Source organism: Alosa alosa, chromosome 23 (assembly GCF_017589495.1).
Source record: "Alosa alosa isolate M-15738 ecotype Scorff River chromosome 23, AALO_Geno_1.1, whole genome shotgun sequence".
NCBI classification, from domain to species: domain Eukaryota; kingdom Metazoa; phylum Chordata; class Actinopteri; order Clupeiformes; family Clupeidae; genus Alosa; species Alosa alosa.
In genome coordinates this window covers 15,772,293-15,788,006 of record NC_063211.1, presented here as the reverse complement: position 1 = coordinate 15,788,006, position 15,714 = coordinate 15,772,293, and the positions used below count along the sequence as shown (strand labels likewise).

Genomic DNA, 15,714 nt, shown 5'->3' with positions numbered 1-15,714 from the left:
GCAAACAGAGACTCTCAATGGAGACGGACTCTGACCGGCAGAACATTTTCACAACATTATCAGAACATTTTCATTCTTCTTCTTTCCATATATTTATAATCTCATTACATGAGATGCCTTCGTCCTCTGCTTCATAAACCACCAATTAGCCAAACACGCTCTGAAATGCACTTGCGCTTGATCATTTTCTCTCTCTCTCTCTCTCTCTCTCCCTCTCTGTGTGTGTGTGTGTGTGTGTGTGTTGGATAGCTTGAGTCGTTATCTCTGTTGGCTGGCATGGCTAGTTCTCTCTGCTGCAGTATACAAAGCTGAGCTTTTCCTCCACAGGAATAATGATGATGATGATGAGATTCAACTATAATTATCCACTTGTAAGCTTTGAGAATCGGCAAAATAAATAATCATCACGTATTGGGTACTCTTGCTAATATTTTGGCTGAGAGCATGGTTTTCCCTTGTTATTTCTCTCTGTGTGTGTGTGTGTGTGTGTTTCTCATTTTGGGTAATGATTCTGGCTTGGGGGAAAGAGGAGTAATTACGAGAGGCAGACCATCTCAGTGTTGCTGATGAGTTGATTATTGTCACCCTTTTCACTTCATTATGGTTTGGGATTGTAGGCGGGCCACGTGAAAGCGTGTGTGTGTGTGTGTGTGTGTGTGTGTGTGTGTGGGGAACCATGCTCCTACAATCGAGCGATAAACGGAACACACCTAATACACTGCCAAGCTATAATGAGCCTTTATTGTGGTGCAGTGCGTGTGTGTGTTTGTGTGTGTGTGTGTATATATAACTTCCCCTGGTTCTGCAATCCTTGGCAGGAAATAAAAGCAATTTCTTATGTCTCATCATATTATCAGTCATTATAATAGTCATTATAATGGCAGCTCTTAGGTGTGCGTTATAGAAAGCACCATTACCATGAAGCTGCGGTAATGAACACTGTCTCTTTCAGACCCATTTAGGATCCATAGCAACATAACCATTAAACAAGTGGCTGAATTCTAAAGGTTTCAGAGGCATGCAATTAGGGAATGTTCATCTGAAGTATAGGAGCTTTCCATGCACTCATATAACATTCATTATTAGTGGTTTCTATGTGCGTTATTGGGTAGAGTGTAAAGAGTGTGTGTGTGTGTGTGTGTGTGTGTGGGGGGTTGGTGTGGTAGTATGCACGTAGACTGTAAAACTCACCATTGTGTGTGTGTGTGTGTTGATGTGGCAGTGCCCTTTTGTCTTTGGGGACCTCTAAGGGATGATGCTGATTCAGGGACTCTGCAAAATAAAAGAAAGGAGAGGAGGTGGAGGAAAAGGAAGAGAGGGGGATAGAGGTCAAAGAACAGGAAGGGGGGGAGCACTCCCTGTCAATCACCTCAGAAACCATCTCCCTTATATCCCACCCCCTCACCCTCCTCCCTCTCTGTCTCAAAGGGTCACCTTTTCTCTGACCCCTCCTCTTATTATCTCTTCCTCTCATTCACATGTACTCTTGTTCTTTTTCTCCTTCATGTCTGTCTCTCTCTTTCTCAGGTTTCTTTTACTATATCTCCCTATCCTTCCCTCGTTCTCTCTCAGTCCATCTCTCTCTTGCTTTTAAACACTCTTCCAATCCTTCTCTCTTCCTCCCTACCTCTCTCTCTCTCTCTCTCTCTCTCTCTCTCTCTCTCTCTCTCTCTCTCTCTCACATGCTTTGTGTTTCTGTCTGTCCATATTAGACTCCATCGATGTCCCAGCTGATGTGATGGAAATCAATGCCATGTCACGGCAGCCTCCCTGCTGTGATTCACACGTGTGTGTCTCTCTCTCTCTCTCTCTCTCTCTCTCTCTCTCTCTCTCTCTCTCTCTCTCTCTCTCTCTCTCTCTCTCTCTCTCTCTCTCTGTTTAAAGTTTTGGTGGAATCAAGGGTTAGGGTTGAATACGCCTTCTTTGAAATTTCAACAATGTTGCTCTGTTCTCACATAAATGGTGTACTGACAAGGGTCTCCATTAATGATGGGACCTTGGCATTTGTGTGGTGATATGTGGTTATGCCATGGTGTAGGTGACTGGGGGAGCTACATTGTAGTGTTTTAAGGTGTTTTTGATCCATGTAATGGTTCAATAAAGAGGTTTTAAAAGTCGAAGTCTCTCTCTATCACTCACTCACTCACTCACTCACTCTATCTCTCTCTCTCGCTCTCTTACTCACACTCACAGACAGACACACACACACACACACAGACACACACACACACACACACACACACACACACACTGACTCTGACACATGTGTGCATGCACTATGCTGTTCATGCTGTCACTAGCACTTACATGGATACCTTACATTAGTAAACATCACACACCTGAGCAGGACACACACAGAGTATCTTCTGGTTGTCTGGGTTCATACATTTATGTGTTTGTACTGATGTACATGGTTTGTATATGTGCGTTTGACCTCGTATTTGTATGAATGAAGTGTGCGTGTGTGTGTGTGAGTGAGAGAGAGCATCGTGTGCTGGCTGCAAACTCTGCTTCTGCAGCTGCAGGGGAAGACGGGGTGAAGAATGAGATCAGGAGCTGGTGCTCTTTAACAGGACACACTGATTTACACTCCACATCTGCTACTACACACACACACACTTTTCACACCCAGCTCTCAGCTCTCCTGTGTGTTATTCTTCTCCATGTTTGTTCAGTGCAGGGTCACAACTCAGCTTTTAGAAGTCCTCTGGGGTGTATGCGTGTGTGTGTGCGTGTGAGTTGGTGTCTGTGCTGATGCCTTGGATATGTGTTGAAGATGTGGCTGAGCTGATCCTGCCTCTCCACTGATGTCAGTACAGCCTATCAAACCCCAAGGATAACCACACACACGCACACACTCAGGTTTCTATCTGAGTGTCTGAGTCTCTCAGGGCTCCTTTGCACAGAGGAACCCACAGATTGAAATCTGCTTTTCCTCAAGCTCTTGTTTCCCATCCGTGTCCATATGTGTTTGCACTCGTTCACCAGATACCTCCCTGCTCCATGGCTTTATCTTTTCATCGTCATGGCCACCATGTAGAGTGGAGCTCTGGGAGAGAGAGGTAGTGTCACTAATACCTACACACGCTCAATCTCTCTCTCTGTCTCTCTGTCTGTCTCTCTCTCTCTGTCTCTCTGTCTGTCTCTCTCTCTCTCTCTCACCACACACACACACGTTCACACACACACACACACTCACACTCACAGAGCGAGACTCTTAATAGGCTGTCCTGTGTGTAGAAATGGGGGTCATGGAGAGGGAAAGGTTCAGCTGGGTGATGGAATATGCCAGAGGTTCACAGGCACATGTGGGGCTGCTATTGATTTTAGCACTCTGAGTGTCATGTCAGGAGGGCGGATATGGAGGTGCTACCCTGATGGACTCTGTGTGTGTGTGTGTGGGGAGAGCTGATGCACATCTTGATGCATTTTAAAAGCACACACATATGAAAGTGGTGTGTGTGCTGGTTTTCAGTCTGCTGTTGTATTAAGGTGGAAAATGTGTTTGTTCTTAACGATCAGTTCATAGCAGGCTATGCACACGCACACACACACGCACACGCACACACACTCACATCCACATTTTCACTCACTCATTCATGCACAAATATGAAGTTCTGTAATTTGCCATAATTGTTATGTAATCATCATGTACACACACACCCACACACACAGACACACAAACGAATAAGCAAACACATAAATATTTACACAAACACACACACATACAAACACAGATACATTTACACACACACACACACACACACACACACACACACACACACACACACACACATACACTTAACTGTGTGTTATTCTGCTGTTCTCTGGAGCATCTCTACAGCAGCTGTCTCTCCACAGATATTGGCCTGGCCTATATTCTCCTGTATAATCCATACTGCAGGCTGATGGAGGACGGAGGGTCATTGTTTCAGAAGGGCACTGCAGAGGTCACAGGCGATTTATCGTCCCCAGAGATTGTGTGTGTGTGTCTGTGTCTGTGTGTGTAAATGTGTTTGTGTGTGTGTCTCCATGTCTGTCCATGTCTTTGTGCATTTGTCTGTGTTTGTATTCATGTTTACACAAGAGAGATGACTTGTTGTGTGTGTGTGTGTGAGAGAGAGAGAGAGAGAGAGAGAGCCTCTATTTTAATTATTTGTGTGTGTCAGTGAGAGAGAGAGATCAATAGAATGAAAGAGTGGGAGAGATAGTGTTTGTGTGCGTTTTGTGTTAGAGTGTTCCTTTGATGATATGTGTAAAAGGAAAGGAAGTAGGAGATAAAGTATGTCAGGGGGTCGGGTAGGGCTGGGCGATATGGACCAAAAGTCATATCCCGATATATTTAGGTTGAATATCGATATACAATAAATATCCCGATATTGTTTCCGCAAAGTTATAGCTGTAAAATGAAATGTTCAGTCAAATATGAGTAGATTTATTGAAAACTCACTACTCAAATAACAATAAAATGTAAACATAAAACTGGAGTGCCTTTTTTAAAATAAAAGCTCCGCAAGGTGCACATTTAAATAAAAAAAATATCTTAAATAAAAATAGCCTATAAAATAGAATAGGCCAATCTTTTTCTGAAATAAATATATTTATATGAGAAAAGTAGCGTGCAAAGTAGCGTCACAGCAGTGCAGAGAGGGGAGCAGTGCAGAGAGCTCCGGTCAGCGGCTTGCGTGGAGCAAGGATCACGGCGCAAATTTGTGTGGGAGGGGAGGTGCAAGTGTTAAATATAGATAGATAGATAGATAGATAGATAGATAGATAGATAGATAGATAGATAGATAGATAGATACTTACTTACTTACTTACTTACTTACTTACTTACTTACGATCCCCAAGGGGAAATTCAAATATGTGCGTTTGCTGGACCCAGAGTTGATCGTTGAAGATCACTGAATCCCTCCCATAGGCACGAGAGAAACTGCTAAACCCTCTCATCCTCAAAGCCCACGGCACACTTTGCCCAGTGCACAAACAACACCTCTCCAGTGCCAACTGTAAACAATGCACATTTAGAATGAGATGACCGCCTACCACTACCCCCAAACACTCCTGTGAGTGGAGCTCACAGACCGAAAAGCAGAACATTTTGTTTGTCATTTGTATTTTAATAATATCTGTATCTATATTAACTATTTACATTGTGTGTGTGTGTGTGTGGGGGTGGGTGTAATGTGTTTGCCTGTCTGTCTGTGTCTGCGTAGTTCATGTTGTGTACAGATATACATGTAGAGAGTGTGTTTGTGTGTGTGTGTGTGTGTGTGTGTGCTTGTGCATGCATATTATGTGTATGTGTGTGTGTGTCTGTCTGTGTGTGTGTGTATATATAGTCTCTACACCTGGTCTCAGTGTGTTTCCCCACAGGAATGCATCTCTTCAGATCCCTATCTGCGCTCTCATTGTGTGCAGGATTGGCCAGCTCCTTTAGCAAGTGATCAAAAGTCAAAAATGCTTCTCCAACAAGGGACACTACATCACTCAATCATGTCCATCTGTCGACCACCACCAAATAGCCATACCTTGTGTCTGTGTGTCTGTGTGTCTGTGTGTGTGTGTGTGTGTATGGGGAGGGAGTTCTTATATGCAAGTCTCGCCATCTTAGTGACACCTCAGCTACAGGCAGCTATTTCACAGCCCCTTATCTAAGTGAATAGGAAGATAAGTTATCCATTTCTCCACATAGGATGGTGAAGCAGTCAAACATACATTTAAAGTAAATTTCCTGTGAACCCGTGTTTAAATCTGACGTAAATGGTGTGAGCAGTGTTTTCCCTAACTGCTTACAGTTGAATTTGAGCAACTAATGCCATTTCACTACCCGTTTTACAATAGTATCTTAACTGTGTGTTACAGTATTCTGCTGTTCTCTGGAGCATCTCTACAGCAGCTGTCTCTCCACAGATGCTGGCCTGGCCATATTCTCCTGTATAATCCATACTGCAGGGTGATGGAGGACGGAGGGTCATTGTTTCAGAAGGGCACTGCAGATGTCACAGGCGATTTATAATTCCCTGAGATTGTGTGTGTGTGTGTGTGTGATACATCTATCTCAATGTATGTGACAAATAAAAATCCTTTAGCCTAATCTATGGCTAAAAAATACTCTATTCTTTGGTGACTGTGTGTTGGTATTGCTATGGTAACGGTGGAAGTAAGCAGAACATTCAGGTGAAGCAAAAAGTCAGTTTTGGACTTTCCAGCAATGTGATTGGCTCTTTAATTGGCAGGTCTAGTAGTTACACATCTGCCCTGTTTAGTGTTACAGAGAGCAAGTCTGTATGCGAATGAAAGCCCACAGAGAAGGGGCCATTATACCCCTATCAGCTAGTTGGAGAAAAGAAGAGGATGGAAGAGAATGTGCGTGTGCGTGCGTGTGCACGTGTGTGTGCGCGTGTGTGTTTGTGTGTGCATGTGTGCGTGTGTGCGTGCTTGGTACTAGTGTGTTTCTGTGTACTGTTGTAGTGTGTGTGTGTGTGTGTGTGTGTGTGTTTAGATGTGTGTTTAGATGTGGATGTGTGTAGGCAGGGGGTGTATGGTGTGTGTGTGTGTGTCTGTCTGTCTGTCTGTCTGTTTCTGTGTCTGTGTAAGGTGTGTGTCTATATATGGCTATGGTGTGTGTGTGTGTGTGTCTAGCCCTCAACAATGCTCTCTCTGTACCCGACACCGGCCAGCCAACCTGCCCTGGCCGCACATGTGCCCGTTCCCAGGCCTCTTATAGTGGGCTGTTTGTGCTGCTGGGTGTCTTGGCACGAGCACCCAGAGCCAGGTCGGCAGGTCAGCCCTTCGGCTGCCCCCAGGGAGCTCTCTCTCTCTTTCTCTTTCTCTCTCTCTCTCTCTCTCTCTTTCTCTCTCTCTCTTTCTTTCTCTCTCTCTCTCTCTCTCTCTCTCTCTCTCTCTCTCTCCATGCGCTCTCGCTCTCTCTCTCACTCTCCTTCTCTCTCAATTAATTTGATTCTATTTAATTCAGTTCATAGATTCTATTCAATTCAATCAATACTTTTTTTATTGCCAAAGAATTTATCATTATAAATGACAAATTATAACCTGTTATAATTAACACGTAGCAGTTAATGGTATTTAAAGGAATATCCCTTTATAAAGTCTCTGTCTCTTTCTCTCTCCCCTTTTTTTTCTCACACACTTACAGCTGTTTGAGCCTTTACGAAAACAACCCATGCCAAGCTTTTGGTTTTTAGTACCAGTTTCAAATCTCTTGTTCTCCCATCCACACACACACACACACACACACACACACACACACACACACACACACGCTCTATCTCGTTCTCCCACTCTCTTGCTATCCCTTTGTCTTCTTTTTTTCTCCCACACTCTGTGTGTCTACCTCTCACTCTCTTCTCTCTGTTCCTCCGTTTTCATTTTCACAGTAGAGAGTGGGGCCAGCCCGAGGCTTGTCCTCAGACATAGCCTCACTCCTCTGTTTCCAGAAACAGCCATCTGGGCTATAGTCCCGGTCCAACCCCAGAGATGTAATCAGAAAGCCTTATCCCCCTCTCTCTCTCTCTCTCTCACTCACTCACTCACTCACTCACTCACTCGCTCACTCACACGCATACACACACACACACACACACTCTCTCTCTCTCTCTCTCTCTCTCTCTCTCTCTCTCTCTCTCTCTCTCTCTCTCTGTGTATATTCAAATTTAAATTCAAATTCAAATTCGCTTCATTAGCATGACTGTATGAGGGCAGTGTTGCCAAAGCCAATGTTGATGATAACATGCACTAACACCTGGGCTACGCCAGGCCACAACTGACGCACTCGTGGAGCACAAAAATAGTTTTTGTTAGAAATAGTTCCTCAAACGAAGAAGCAAAATGAACGCTTCAGTCACGCGCCTGGTGTAGCCTCCCTGTAACACATAACAAGACCATTAAAGTAAAGAAAAATAAATAATAAATATATTTAAGGGGTGCATGAGTGTAGATGTTGCTCATTTATGCTGTATCGTTCATCATCTTCCTGTGGAACATTAGCACGTTATCAGCACTGCATCACAGTGTACCAGCTGATACTGATGTAGCCATAATAACTGTACAAGGAAAATCATTATTACACACACACACAGACACACAAGGAGCGAGATCCTGCAATTGTAATCTTCATTCCATCTCCCTCAGGGCCTGTTTTATGCGCAGGTGCTGTTAAACATATTTGAAGATATATGTGTATCTGTGTTGACTCATTTGCCCTGTAGACTAACTTTGTCATTTGCCCTGTAGACTAACTTTGGCCACAAAGAGAGAGAGTGAGTGTGAGAGTGAGTGTGAGAGTGAGTGTGAGAGTGAGTGTGAGAGTGAGTGTGAGAGTGAGTGTGAGAGTGTGTGTGAGAGTGTGTGTGAGAGTGTGTGTGAGAGTGTGTGTGAGAGTGTGTGAGAGAGAGTGAGAGTGAGGGTGAGCGAGATCAGTGGGTTGTTTTAATATCCTTGGTCTTGTCTCCTCTCTTCCTTTGCTTTGTAGTGAAATAAATACATGTTAATGAGCAAATTTAGCACCCATATTTCCATTTGTTAACATATAAAAGTAATTCATTGAAATATTGGTGCTTAAGTGGCTCTTAAAGTTTTTCATTACATATTATTTCATTTTGCCTTTCTAATTTTGCCCAGATATTCAGTGGTGTATTGGAAACATCATAGGTCTGTTCGTGGCTCTAAGTGTTTTCAGGTTGGCAAGGATGCCATCATGTGGTAGTATTTTAACATTGCAATCAAAAGGTGTCGGTCTCCAGTTACTTCCATCACCTGGACCAGAAGAAGTACATCATCTGTGTCAATGTTTGGGGAGTTGTTTATGTTTATGTTTCCTGGCAGACACTTTTGTCCAAAGCGACATAGGACAATAGCAAAAAACATGAAATGATCATTAAAGTTCTAATAATAGTTTTAAGTAAATAGCCTACATTAAACATAACAAAAATGACAATAATAAATTACTAATAATAATAAAAATGATGACTGAGAATAGCGAGTCTTCAAAATAGCAACCATAAACCTATACAAACCAAACAACTATGAAGAAAACTCACTAATTAGATGGAATGTTAACAGATGAGTCTTTATTTGCTTCTTTAAAATCCCAAAACTGTCAAGAATGTAGAATAATAGGTCGATCATTCCACCACTGAGGAATCACCAATGAACCAGGAACCATCTGGAGGAGAAACTGTTAGTGGCCTTTTACCGCAGCACCATCGAGAGCGTCCTGACGTACTGCATTACAGCTTGGTATGCCAACTGTAATGCGGCGGATAGAAAGAACCTGCAGAGGTCATAAAGACATCACAATGTATCACTAGTCCCTTACCCTCGCTAGAAGTCATCGCTAGCATGCAGTGTCTCAGGAGAGCTAGGGCAATCACTGCCGACCTCTCACACCCAAGACGGCACCTGTTCAACCCCCTCCCACTCAACCCTGACCTCTGGAGGCATAGGTGCCTCAAGAGCAGGACTAACAGACTCAAAAACAGTTTCTTTCCCCCATCAGGTCCCTGAATTCATAAAGTGTGTGTGTGCGCTATGATGTGCAAATTATGTATATATTGCTTACTTCTCTCCTTTTAATTACTTTGCTATTTAATTAATTAATTAATTAGTTTGTTTGTTTGTTTGTTTGTTTGTTTGTTTGTTTGTTTGTTTGTTTGTTTTTTTTTTTATTTATTTATTTATTTATTTATTTATTTATTTATTTATTTATTCCTGTTTTTACTTTTTTTATATAAATATTTATTATGCACTGGCTAAAGAAGTACTGCAATTTCATTGTATACCTGATGTGCAATGACAATAAAGATTCTTAAACTTGAAAGGGTCTTGACTGTGATTGATTGTGATTGTTAGTGTTGATGGAAGGCCAACTCAAGCAAAAGCTCATCAGAGGAACGCAATAGCAAGTACAGAAGAGGAATATAAAGCTGGGGGGATCTGAATTTAATTGCTGCTTGCTTGAAGCCAATGAAGAGGAACTAATAGAGTAGTTATATGTTTTCTTTGGCTGAATAAAGACGCTGCTGCATTTTGAATCATCTGTTTGTCTCACTAGCTGCTACACTAGTCTTGACATGACTTTGAGGCTACATGCTCAGAGAAATTAAGTCGGTCATCAATTATAGCACCAACGTTGTGTGCCGTTTTAGCTGTAGTCAATAAAAAAACACCCGGCTGGATGTTGGTCTGCTGGGGATAAACTGGGAATATCTAGATTAGTTGGGAATAACACGATCTCAGTTTTGGAGAAATTGAGCTGAAGGTGACAATCTTTTATTTAAACTTAAATGTCATTAATGCATGCAGAAATCGGAACAGAAATAATGTTGTCATGGTGGGAAAATGTCATCTGGTGGGAAAGACAGATGAAGTTGAGTATCATCCGCATAACAGTGATGATTGAAACCATAAACACATTATTCACAGAACATCTCATAGAGGCTGTTTGGGAGCATATGTGTCAACTTGTTAAAGAAGCCCTATGCAACTCTGGTTATTCCTTCGCTTTTTCTGGGTTTTCACCTGATTTGGGCTCGCATTTTTCACGACATAGCTCCCCCTGCAGCTTCGGTAGCAAGTGACTGCTACGCTAAACCCCCACTAGTTAGCGAGCTAGCCATCAAGAAACCAAGCTAAACACATACAGGGCTCACAATAAAACGGTCGAGCAAACACATTGTTCAAGAGACTATCAAACCACATTACAAAAACTAAGTTCACTCAAGGGTAGGCTACTTACAATTTCAACAGCAACAAAGCCAAGTCGGAGTCCGTTTTGCAGTCTTCTTAGAAACTACAATCTGACTACATTTTCGAGGCCTTCCGCCGTCACATCCGGATTTCTTTGGTCCGGGACCAGAAAGTTGCATATTCGGTTTTTCCGCGGAGAAGCACTAGGGGGAGACCAAGCACCCACCAAACGACCCAAAAAGTGTTGTAGAACCATCAGAATGACTCTCAACCTGCATAATTAAGGTCATTTTTGCTAAAATTGTTGCATAGGGCTTCTTTAAGGCTTGTTAGGCTCTTTAGTCTTTAGCATTTATTTTTATATAGCATTTCATTTCTAATAATCTCTGTTTTTTTGGCAGGTGGCTGAATTCCATCCCTCCCTTGCTTGTGTGCAGCATTGAGAGGTCTTATCATCGTGTGAAATCCCTAACAACTATTGCAGGGAGTTTCACATCTCGTCGTGTGTTTAATAGGAATCATCTGTGAACAAGCAAGTACCCTATACAGGTGCGTTATATACATTTTATATGAAGTAAATTAATGGACTCAGGAATGATGAATGAATCAATCATTGGATGGGTGGATAGATAGATGGATGGATGAATGAATGAATGAATGAATGAAAGATAGATAGATACTTTTCTTCCTAATAGGTATACGTTTGATGTACTCTTTTACCTTTGCACTGCACTTACATATGTGTCCATTACATGAGGTTTCAGCTGATCCACCCACTTTTAGTACAGTCATCATCACTGACACTTCTTAGGTTCGCTCCTTGCCCAATATCACTCCAGTGGAACAGTTGCAGACCATGAAGGTGGTGAATGCGGGTTTGGTAGAGCCAGACTGCCCTTTCACTGTCAGTCTGGTTAATACCACCATGTAGTAGCGATTTGTGGTGACTCTGAATGAAGAACTGGTTTAATGAGGGGATATCTATTTTTGTCAATTAGTAGCCTAAATTGATTTGTTGTCCCTCCTCTTTCTCTGTCTTTCTCTCTCTCATTCTCCTCCTATCTCTCTCTCTCTCTCTCTCTCTCTCTCTCTCTGTTGATGTGTGTATGATTGTGTTTTTCTCTTATCACACACGTACACACACCCACCCTCACACCCACACTTAACCAGTGAGAACTGTTTATCATAGATGATAGCGATGGTTTTGTTCATCCACTAGGGGGTGCTACAGTATCACAGTATCAATTTCTCTTCTATTGATTCATGTCTTCAGAAATCAGGATAAACCTAGCCTAGAAATCTAGACGCACCCTAGCGGCAGCAAATTACATTTGCTGCCAGGGCTAGTCTAGCAACTCTCCGTTGGCTTGTAAGCACAAAAAATGAATCTTCTATCAGGCCAATCAAATCGTGTATAGAGTCGTTAGGCGGGCTTAACATAATGATTGATGGCAGAGTTGCAACGGTTTGGCTTGAATTCCCTGCTACTTGAAAACAAAGAAGATGGATGTTGCTCTTGGCGAACAGTGTGACACGAGTTAAGCTTTTTTTAAGTTGGCAAACGTTTGAACTAGCCAACTAGCTCCGCTGGTGGGAAAACGCATGGGACTCATAGCGCTGTCCTATTGCGTGCAGAGGGAATTTGAAAGACAACCGATTATCCCGCCCCTCGGACTGAGTACTGTAAACGGTGAGTGCCCAGACCCTACATTTTAATGTGGGTCTGGCTCGTCAAGCTAGGATAAACCCACTTGCACACAAATCCTCATGTGAATGGAGTTTATCAGTAATCACATGTAACCAGCATGTGAATGAAAGCAATGCATTTTCCTGTTTTATTACAGTAGGATAATGTACAGTATGACAAAACATTCTGGTGGGCATGGAGATGCACTGATAGACAAACCAGCAAGATGGGTATTGGGGGTCCCATGTATGAACAGCAACCCACCACTGGAGGGTGCTAGATAGACATTAATGTTACATGTTTGGGCACACACGGACATGCAGACACACACACACACACACACACACACATACAGTACAAGGTACATATTGTTTTGTATTGATTGTATTGATTAATTTACAACTTTATTGGATGTACTTTTGAAAACAAAAGGCTGATATATATAAGTTGTGTTGTCAGAAGCTTTTTAAACATATTCTGTTAATATTTAGGTAGTCGGTGAAAGACACTCTATAGAGTTTCTAGCTTAGAATAGCTTCTTTTCATATTTGTGCAGTCTGTGAAAGTGGGTTTCTTAATGTTTACCTGAGGCCAGTTACTGCTGTGGCATCTCATGAGTGTGTGGATGTGCATAGGGAGATGATACTGATTGCACATCCAGTTCTCAGTCGCCAACACCATCCTCGGTCACCAACAGGTACCATCAACCACAAAGTTTCCACATCTGCCTCTCTCTTACAAGTAAAATAAAAGTCAAGGGGAGTTTTAAATAACGGCCTTTTATTAATAACGCTGTTTTTAAACAAGTCAACACCTATGTCACATACTCCATTTCCCTCTGTATCTCTTTCTGTCTCTCTCTCTCTGTCTGTGTTTCTCTGTCTCTCTCTCTCTCTCTGTTCATTACTCTCTCTCTCTGTGTTTCTCTCCCTCTCTCTGTGACTCTGTCTTAGTGTTCACCCTCTTCCCCTCCATCCTCCTGGGTCCCCTCCACTTCCTGTTCATGTCTCATCCTCCACTTCCTGTTCATGTCTCATCCTCCACTTGCTGTTCATGTCTCATCTCTCCCTCTCCTTCTCTCCCTCTCCCTCTCTGTCTGTCTGTGTCTCTGTGGTGCTTGTAGCGCAGACACTTGGCTATTGTTTAATGACAATCTGCCGTGCTGGCGGAGTGGAACTGGAGAGTGGTGTTAAGCTGGCTGCTCACCGGTGCGTGTCGATGGCATAATGAGCTGTGGGATTTGAGCAGAGAGGAGAGGAAAGAGCAGGACAAGAGGAGAGGAGAGGACAGGAGGGAGGAGAAGAGGAGAGAGAAGGAGGGGAGAGGAGGGGAGGAGAGCAGAGATAATGAGAGAATGGAAGAGGAGAGGACCTGGGAGAGGACAGGAGAAGAGAGAGGGGAGGAGGGAGGTCAGGTAGAGGAGAGGGGAGGAGAGAAGAGAAGAGGTCAGGACAGAGAGATAGAGACACGAGGAAAGGAGAGAAGAGAGGAGGGGAGAGGTCAGGACAGAGAGAGACACGAGGAGGGGGGCTCATAGCTCAGGGCTCATAGCCCCAGTCGGTCACCAAAGCTCTGCTGACACAGCCAAAGCAGCACCAGAGCTGTCCATCATGAAAAGATATACACTTTATCTCTTTCTTTTCTTCTCTCTTTCTTTCCGTCTTTCTGCTCCCCCTCTCTCTCTCTCACACACATCCTCACTAAATTCAGTTTGCTTTCTCTCTCTTTTTGTCACACTCAGATTGACTCACACTCACACACACAATCTCAGACACTCCTGTATGTATTTGTCTAAACAGAAACACACACAGACACACACACACACACACACACACACACACACACACACACACACACACACACACACACTGCCAGTATGGTAGACAGGCAGATATCCTGGACTAGATCGTTATTCTCACGTAACTTTGGAAAGCTGAATGGAAAGAGAGCAAATATGAGTTGGTGAGTGAGTGAGTGACGTGATGAGTGGAGAGAAATGAAAATGAGACTCTGATCAACAGGGTTTTGAATTAGGGGCCAGCATTGGGCCTGCTACAGGCGTGGTGTGCAAATGTGTTGATGTTGAAATGGCTCTAGAGACAGAGTGAGAGAGAGAGGGGGGCTGAGAGACATAGGGAGAAAGACAGTGAGTGAGAGAGGCACTGGGAAAGACACAGAGAGAGGGAATGAGAGAGAGAGTCAAGAAGGGAAGGAATGGATAGAGAGACACAGAGAACGGAGGGAGGGTCGGAGGGAGAGAGGCGCTGAGAACGCAGATGAAGGGAGAGAGAGACATGGGGACAGAGAGGGAGAAAGAGAGAGAGAGGAAGGGACAGAATCACAGAGAGAGGGGGGCAGAGCGAGAGAGAGACAGAGAGGGAGAGAGAAAGGAAGAGAGAGAGGGAGGACTGCCTCCTCCCATGTTCAATCTGCACACACTTGTCCTCTGACAGCCGTTTAGCACCCTGGCTTGTGAGTGGCTGACATCTCCTCCCTCCCCCTCATCCTCTCCACCTCTCCTCTAGCTCTCGCCCTCCCCTCCCCTCCTCTCCTCCATTCTTCTCCACCTCTCTCTCTCCCTCCCTCCCTCCCCTTCTCCCAGCCTCCTCAAAGTTGTGGTCAGAGGTGGAAGGCTGCCAGTCTGTGTGTGAGAGCATGAGAGAGATGGTTAGAGAGCGACCGAGGGAGTTAGGCAGCGAGAGAGACAGAGTGTGAGTACTGTCCACTGAGATAGAGGAAGAGGACAGCAGGGACCAAGACATCGGGAGAGAAAGAGAGAGAGAGAGAACGCTCACATTTAAGAGGGAGAGGAGAAGAGAGATGGAGCGATAATTAATGATAGGATTAAAGAGGGAAAAAGAGTCAAAAAAGTGAAATAGGACAAAAGTGAAAAGGACTGGGAAGTTACTACAGAGAGAGAAAGAGGGAAAGAACTAACGAAAGGAAGGAAGAGAGACAGAGAGAAAGAGGGAGGGAGACTCCAGGGCATTTGAGAGGGCCAGAGGGAAGTGGGGCAGAGAGGGGTAGATTGGGGCTGAGAGGGGAAGCCGTCCCCTCAGCATGGCTCTGTCTCTGGAGGGAGGCCCCAACCTGGGAGCCTACTACTGCCTCATCCGCAGGAGGTTCAAGAGGAGGCGCAAGAAGCGCTCCGAACGCAAAGGTACCGGCCACAGAGTGTGTGTGTGTGTGTGTGTGTGTGTGTGTGTGTGTGTGTGTGTGTGTGCGCACATCTGTGTGTTTTACAATCTGTCGGATGAAGATATAGGGGACCGAATGAAGCGACTTTGATCACTGATATGGCTGTATGTAGGTGTGTG

At 43.9% G+C, this 15,714-nt stretch overlaps 1 protein-coding gene across 4 annotated transcripts in view; it reads left to right on the top strand.

Annotated features, from left to right (window-relative positions):
* Positions 1-15,714, top strand: part of LOC125288417 (double-stranded RNA-specific editase 1-like) — a 74,786-nt gene that overhangs the window by 21,241 nt on the left and 37,831 nt on the right. For 3 of the 4 annotated variants that reach the window (XM_048234773.1, XM_048234772.1, XM_048234771.1), the window contains exon 2: positions 11,112-11,259. Coding sequence is in view for 1 of the 4 variants with exons in the window: in XM_048234774.1 (XP_048090731.1) it covers positions 15,458-15,557 (100 nt within the window). In the remaining 3 variants the exon portion in view is untranslated. Of the gene's footprint in view, positions 1-11,111; positions 11,260-15,069; positions 15,558-15,714 lie in introns of those variants that run through there. The other variant, XM_048234774.1, reaches the window with a different exon arrangement.